The 8,576-nt window shown below is 29.3% G+C and overlaps 1 protein-coding gene across 20 annotated transcripts in view; it reads right to left on the bottom strand.

Moving 5' to 3' along the window:
- Positions 1-8,576, bottom strand: part of LOC136827014 (uncharacterized) — a 235,454-nt gene that overhangs the window by 123,514 nt on the left and 103,364 nt on the right. For all 20 annotated transcript variants that reach the window (XM_067084677.1, XM_067084696.1, XM_067084681.1 and 17 more), the window contains 2 exons: positions 6,968-7,078; positions 317-436 (listed from right to left, as the gene is read on the bottom strand). In XM_067084677.1, the coding sequence (XP_066940778.1) occupies positions 317-436; positions 6,968-7,078 (231 nt within the window). The remainder of the gene's footprint in view (positions 1-316; positions 437-6,967; positions 7,079-8,576) is intronic.

Raw genomic sequence — 8,576 nt, 5'->3', positions numbered from 1 at the left:
GGCCGCGGTGAAACTTTAACTACGGCCCGGTGGTGGCCTGTCCTATATCGTTGCCAGACGCACGAATACCGCTAACTGTAACCTTAAATAAATATAAACTACTGACGCTAGAGGGCTGCAATTTGGTATGTTTGATGATTGGAGGGTGGGTGACCAACATACCAATTTGCAGCCTTCTAGCCTCAGTAGTTTCTAAGATCTGAGGGCGGACGGACAGACAAAGCCGGCACAATAGTTCTCTCTTACAGAAAACTAAAAGCAAGGTAATAATACCTTCTTGTTTCTTCAACAAGGCAAAATGAAAGTTTCATCTTACCTTGGGGAGAATTCTGGCCAGGAGAGGAATACCTTCGGGAATCTCAATGTGGGCAAGATCGACAGGAACATCTCCACCGTTGGTGAGGCCCTCCACATTGTTTGGGACTTGGTTGGTGATCTGTTGACACAGAAAGGAGATTAATAACAGAAATTAACTTAGGAGATAAAAAAAAATAGCTTTCACCAATGCAAAATCATCAACCGAGGTTGAAAAAGACTATTTTTTGGCAATATACATCTAGATTTTCATTTTTTTTTTTTTTTTGTCCTTTTTGTAAAATTTCGACCTGGAAGAACGTTTTCCTTTTATGCAATTCCGATTTCAAAATCTCTTACAGCAAGGTATTTATAAAACGTTTATGTTATTTTCGTTCCAGACACAGGATTACACTTAAAACAACTGGCTCCATCAAGCTAAAAGACACAAAAATGACAGACACACATATCTACACAAGAAATAAAGTTCATGTTGTTTCCCTTCAAGACGTAGGATTACATATTACAATAACTGGTTACATCTACAGTAGCTAAAACAAATAAAAATGACACACACACAATTCCACATTAGAATTTCTTTTGCTTATACAGCCAATAAACGCTGTCTAGAAATACCATATTTTGAACAGCAATCTTCCTATATACTGAAGGTTACCAAACCTGGGGTTAACCATAAAAAGTGTAACAAGATACCAGTTGCATAAGTGTTTTTTTAGATTATTATGTTGATAAGCATCACCAAAATTGGTTTCACGTTATCAGCAACAACAGTAAACATAAACCAAGATTGGCAACCACAAGAAAAATCCACTTTTATCCTAAAACTGAAAAAGGGTGCATTATTGCACGGGAAAGAATTAGGCAAATGGGAAAAAATCCTTGAAGGAAAAAAGTGACTGGGAAGAATGAGAAGAGAGCTAAAGAGAAAACTGAAATAAAAGCAGGAATGAGGAACGAGTTAAAGAGATAACCGGGACAAAAAGTGAGAGTGTAAGGAGGAATCAGAAGACGGCTAAAGAGAAAACTGGAATGAAAAATGAGGCTAAAAGGACGGATGAGAAACGAGTTAGAGAAGATTAAAATAACATGTGAGAATATAAAAGGAGGAATGAGGAAGAGCTCAAGAGAAAAAATTGTGATAAAACGTGAGAAAGTAAAAGAAGAAATGGAAACTTATTTCAAGAGAAAACAAGAGATATAAAGTGCAAATATTGGAAGGTGAATCAGATACACAAGATACCAAGTGAAGATGCGAAATGAGGAATACAAATAAATCTGAACCAGCTGCAAAACACCGTGAGGCTTAAGGTGACAATAAACAATATGAAGATGAAAGAAGGCAGCTAAATTGAAGAGTAAATAGCAGAGTTGGGAAACAGAACAGGAGCTGGGTTTTCTGAGAGATAGAGAGAGAGAGAGAGAGAGAGAGAGAGAGAGAGAGAGAGAGAGAGAGAGACTTAGTTTAAAACCTCAAACTAATTGTATATGTAAAAATAAAGGAATTTTACAACTCTCAAAAATTTTATAGGATGTCCTCTCATTTCTTCAATCTTAAGCTTTCATTGATTGTGATGATGCCTTCATCAGATAGAAACAAAAACAATCAGTGATGATAACTTCAATCTATACCAAAACAAAAAAATGATCACCAATTTCCTCTAACAGCAGGGACATTGCAAAAGTAAGTTACAATCTACTTATATATATTGTTTGAAACAATACGAGTTTATAAGCATCTTATATCTATTAACATTAGGTGACAGTATATATACATGGAATTGTAAATTGTAAAGTTAAAGACTATAAGGTCTCAACAAATACTTTCTTACATGACAGAACATTACTATAACATTGAACATTTTTAAACGATATAACACGTACTTACTTAAATGTTGAAAAACATAACGAAGTGTTAATTTCCTAATACGAAAGATAAATCACAATACTTTAATACTACAGAATAAATACTTTCCTTAAGGGAAACAGCTATCATGATTATCAGCAAATTACTGAAGTATAATGTTCTGTAAGTTAGCCAATCAGGCTGAGGACTTTCTCCTTTTCATTTTTTATTTACAAATCGTAAAGCACCATCTCATTATCTTTAATTTCCCTAGACGCAAATACTGTAATAGGAGGTTTACACTAACTTATTATAAATCAAAATATCTAAATGAAGAGATGACTCCAACACATCTTTCTGAATCCAGTCTTTGAAAATTCAATATTAGCTTCTTGTTTAGTGACTTAATCATGGTTTTACAGCAACATGGATTATTTTCACAAAAAGTATTACCTTCTAAGTTTTATTCTCTTTTCTCATTCCTAAAACTGATAACGAGACTTCAGCATCCAAAGCAAAATCTTACGTGCAGTGAAATTCAACTGATTTTTTCCTTGATTACGTAATATAAAGTTCTAACATGAATGTCCAGCTTTCGAGGAGATGGCCAGTGAGTACAGAAAAAGTTAAAAATTAAAATTCGGAAAAAACTGCTTTGAAATCACAACTTGCAATAAACAACCATTATCAATAAGAATTCGGTCTGAAAAGAATCTACTATATCGTTAGCAACCATAATAAACATAAATAATTAGATACAACTTCCATAATGAAATGTTATTATAATTCCATAAGAAAATTAGAAATCTTAGAAGCTAGCCTTCTCTCAATATATATATATATATATATATATATATATATATATATATATATATATATATATATATATATATATATGTATATATATATATATATATATATATATATATATATATATATATATATATATATATATATATATATGTGTGTGTGTGTGTGTGTATATATATAAATATAAAACGTTTATTTTCATGATCAAGTACACGTCTTTAGCTGAAATGTAGGCTATACAATACAAGGAAATTATAACCGTTATATCATTTGCAAAGAAAAGAAACATAACTCTTTATTCTTGCAGTTAAAAAATTTAAACGAAAACCTTCAGTATTGTTAAGTTTTACAAATAAAGTACAAGAATTATACCTTGTAATCAGTCAAGTAGATATATTAGAAATATAATCATTTAATAAAACTATTCTAATCTAGTAAAACCAATTACAAAAAGATATACTATGCCAGCATTTAATTAAAACAAATCACTACTAAACAAATACTGAAACGAAGATCCTGTGGTATTTCAACTAACATTTAACTTATAAAACCAAGTTTGAAAATCAACAGTACAAACAAGATCACTAAAACATCGTTGGTAAAAATACACTAAAAGAATTTATACCGTTGCCTAATATAGCAACCATATTCCTACAACACTTTCAATTCATTATAGTTCATTATAGTTCTTTGAAAGGTGGGTTCCTCAGAGTCAAAGCACTTCTAGATTCAATAAAGAAATTGCATATTTGTAGAAACGTCTAAATAAAATAAAAAGTAACAAAACTCATCAGAATTTTTTAAAAATAGTGTATACAAATCAATAGCATACTGATATTAAATTTAAGACATTATAAATAAAATAGAAATATGCTAAAAGTTAATACAGATAATAAATTATGAATAACAAGTTGCAAAATAGTTTTATGTCATGAGATACTGACATTGTTAATGAAAACTATAAAGCTGTCATCTTTTAAGTCTGTCTGTATCACAAAGTTTAAAGTCTTGGACAATAAAGAGCATTTAGAACAATATATATTTAATACAAAACTATCATTTTTAAAATTTTAAAATAACTATAATTTTTAAAAAAAACATTTTTGTAAGAACATAATTAAATGACAAAGATACACAAAAATCTTAATATATAAAAATAGTCTTTGTATATAACTATATATATATACATTTTTATACGTGTTATGTATGTATATATATATATATATATATATATATATATATATATATATATATATATATATATATATATATATATATATATATATATATATTTTTAATCACAAAAGGTAGTACTTGGTCAATTTCGTATTCAACCGTTTTGCAAAATCTTTTCTATTATATCCTTACCCTTTAACTCTATTTAAATGGCAAAGTAATAGAGACCAAGATTTATTATAAATACTAAAATCTGATATAAGTTTCAATATATTTGAAAGAGAATTTGCAAAAGAAAAGTCTTGTGCCAGTTACATACCATCTTTTATATACAAAAACTATATCATTATCAAAATTTCAAGTTTACAGTATTGTACTTAAATCCCAATATTGGTCTTTAACCAGTTTGATATATAACTTGTACTAATGTTATCATTAAATCCCCATATTGGTCATTAGCTGATTACATATAAACATTCAAAATAGAAACTATAATGTTATCATATTTAAAGCATATCTAAATCTCAAAGTTGGTTTTTACCCAATTAAATATAACCATTTAATACAGAAACTATAGTTTTATCATCTGTAAGGTATAAATAAGTCCTCAAGTTGATTTAATGAAGAAACTATAATGTTATCATATTTAAAGTATACTCAAGTCCCAAAATTGGTCTTATTTTAGCTACCATAAAACAAAATATTATCATACTGAAGCAACACCTTTAAATCACAGAGTTGAGGAACATCCCAAGTTATTTAAAAACCGAAAATCAAAGACCATCTATTTAAAGTATACAAGACCATCTATTTAAAGTATACTTAATACCCAAAGCTGGTCTTTAGCCAACTAAATACGATCATTTAATAAACAAACCAAAATATTATCACACTAAAGGCACATTTAAACCACGGAATTGAGGAAACATTCCAGGTCATTTCAAACCAAAAACCAGAGACGGTTTATTCACACTACACAAGACCATCTATTTAAAGTACATTAAAGCTGCTCTTAGCCAACTACACATAATTATTGAGTACAGGAACCAAAAATGTTTTCATACTAAAGGTTCATTTAAATCACATAACTGAGGAACATCACAGGTCCTTGCAAAACCAAAAAAAAAAAAATCAGAGACCATCAATTTAAAATATGTAACCCCAACTATTTAGAGTATAATTAAGTCCCAAAGTTGGCTTTAGCCAATTATACACATTTACTTAATACAGAAACCAAAATGTTATGATACTGAAGACACATCTGAAACCACAGAATAGAGGAACATTCCAGGTCATTTTTAAACTAAAAATCAGAGACCATCTATTCAAAGTATACTTAGTACCCAAAGTTGGTCTTGAGCCATTTAAAAATTTAATAAATAAACCAAAATGTTATCATACTAAAGGCACATATAAACCACAGAACTGAGGAAACATCCCAAGTCATTTCAAGACCAAAATTCAGAGACCATCTATTCAAACTATACTAGACCATCTATTTAAATTATATTCAAAGTAAATTCAAGTCCCAAAACCATTTAATACAGGACCCAAAATGTCACCATACTGACATCCTATTTAAACCACAGAATTGAGGAACATTCCAGGTCATTTCTAAACTAAAAATCAGAGACCATCTATTTAAAGTATACTTAGTACACAAAGTTGGTCTTTTGCCAACTAAATACAATTGTTTAACAAATAAACCAAAATTTTATCATATTAAAGGCACATTTAAACCACAGAATTGAGGAAACATCCCAGGTAATTTCAAAACAAAAAACCAGAGACCATCTTTTCACACTATACAGTACAAGACCATCTATTTAAAATATATCAAAGCTGCTCTTAGCCAACTACACATTATTATTGAGTACAGGGACCAAAATGTTTTCATACTAGGGGTTTATTTAAATCACATAACTGAGGAACATCCCAGGTCCTTTCAAAACCAAAAAAAAAAAAATTTTTTAAATCAGAGACCATCAATTTAAGCTATGTAACCCCAACTATTTAGAGTATATTTAAGTCCCAAAGTTGGCTTTAGCCAATTATACACATTTACTTAATACAAAAACCAAAATGTTGTGATACTGAAAGCACATCTGAACTACAGAATTGAGGAACATTTCAGGTCATTTCTAAACTAAAAATTAGAGACCATATATTTAAAATATGCTTAATACACAAAGCTGGTCTTTAGCCAACTAAATACAATCATTTAATAAATAAACCAAAATGTTTTCATACTAAATGCACATATAAACCACAGAATTAAGGAGACGTCCCAGGTCATTTCAAAACCAAAATTCAGAGACCATCTATTCAAACTATACAAGACCATCTATTTCAATTATATTTAAAGTATATTTAAAGTACATTCAAGTTCCAAAACCATTTAATGCAGGAACCAAAATGTAACCATACTGATGGCCTATTTAAACCACAGGATTGAGGAACATCCCAGGTCATTTCAAAACCAAAATTCAGAGACCATCTATTTAAATTATATTCAAAGTATATTTAAAGTACACATTCAAGTCCAAAACCATTTAATACAAGACCCAAAATGTTACCATACTGAGGGCCTGTTTAAACCACAGAATTAAGGAACATTCTAGGTCATTTCAAAACCAAAATTCAGACACCATCTATTTAAATTATATTCAAAGTATATATTTAAAGTACATTAAAGTCCCAAAACCATTTAATACAGGATCCAAATTGTAACAATACTGAGGGCCTATTTAAACCACAGAATTGAGGAACCCCAGGTCATTTCAAAATCATAAAACCAAAAAGACCAGAGACCTGTCTACTTACCACACCTGGAGGTGCAACCTGTTGAATCACCTGCTGTGGGGGAGCCTGAGGTTTCTGGGCCAAAGGTGAGAGTGTCACGTCCGGAACCTGGATGGGTACCACGTCTTCGTACTGTGGGTATCGAGGAACAGAATGAGTGGGGCATTACATCAAAAAAAAAGGTCATGACCTTACAAAAGAATAACGAAGGATATGGTAGTAAAATTGATCTTGTATTTTGGTACCTACAGCTACGATAGATTCAAAACGACTATTGCTGTACTATCTAGGAGTTAATTTAGCTCTGCTGTTAGTTCTAGAATGTAGATGTATTTGTTAGTTTTTTTTTGTGTAAGTTTTGAAAACTAACTCTGCTGAAGAAAATATCTTGTTACTAATTAATTTGTGAATCTATAAATACAGCTAAACTTCTTTTATTTTTTTGTTCAGTTGAGACGCAGTTAGCAAATGCTTCATTCACATTTTCTAAAATTATTACTTTGATCAAAATACTCAGGAATTAAAAGGTATTATTTGACATTTCCGTTAGCATGTATTGGAGATTTAGTTCTCCCTAGATAAATATAATATAAATAACCATACAGTAATGAAATACACAAAGATTAATTCCTTTTAAATATTAAATTCACTAAGCGATTAACTAGCTATTACTATTTAGCTAACCTCAAAAAAATTAACTAAAAATACCTGTTAATTCAAAATTAATAAAATATCCTTACACCATAATGAAACACACAAAGACTAATTCCTTTTAAATGTTAAATTCACTAAGCGAATAACTAGCTATTACTATTTAGCTAACCCAAAAAATTCACTAAAAATACCTGTTATTCAAAATTAATAAAATATTCTTATACAGGTATGAGGATTTCACTTATCTGTACAGTCTGTTAAACAGATTTGCTAGCATGCTAATATTCAATCTAACAGTTTCCATAACAATGTGACCTAAGCTCTTTGAAATAATGTACGTGAAAAATTTCCATACTTAAATATTTTTACATCCGTTTAAGTCACATATTTATCTAATCCTTTGCCTATTTATTCGTTATTTGTTTCATTCTCTTTTTTTTTTTGTTCCCCTGTACATCATGAGAATTCCACTTTTGTAAAAAAGAAATTTCACAACAAAATTTTGATATCAAAACATAACCTGTCAAGAGCCATGATTTAAAAGATTTTATTATAACGTTATATATATATATATATATATATATATATATATATATATATATATATATATATATATATATATATATGTATATATATATAGATGTATATATATATATATATATATATATATATATATATATATATATATATATATATATATATATATATATATATATATATATATATATATATATCATCCATTGTATATATATATATATATATATATATATATATATATATATATATATATTCAGGTCATCCATTGTACCTCTTATTCTCAAACATCCAGAAAACTTCCTTTCCTCGTATCCACGTTTCTAAACAGAAAAACTCACTCAGTAATATCCTAAACATACGAATGAATCCTAAAACAACACATTGTAATAAATCTCCCATACAAATCCCAGATACACTTCCGCTCCGCCATCCTGCGAAT

The sequence above is a fragment of the Macrobrachium rosenbergii genome, chromosome 41, assembly GCF_040412425.1.
Source record: "Macrobrachium rosenbergii isolate ZJJX-2024 chromosome 41, ASM4041242v1, whole genome shotgun sequence".
In the NCBI taxonomy this organism is placed as follows: Eukaryota; Metazoa; Arthropoda; class Malacostraca; order Decapoda; family Palaemonidae; genus Macrobrachium; species Macrobrachium rosenbergii.
The sequence above is the reverse complement of the archived record's forward strand: the minus strand, read 5'-3'. Positions and strand labels throughout refer to the sequence as shown.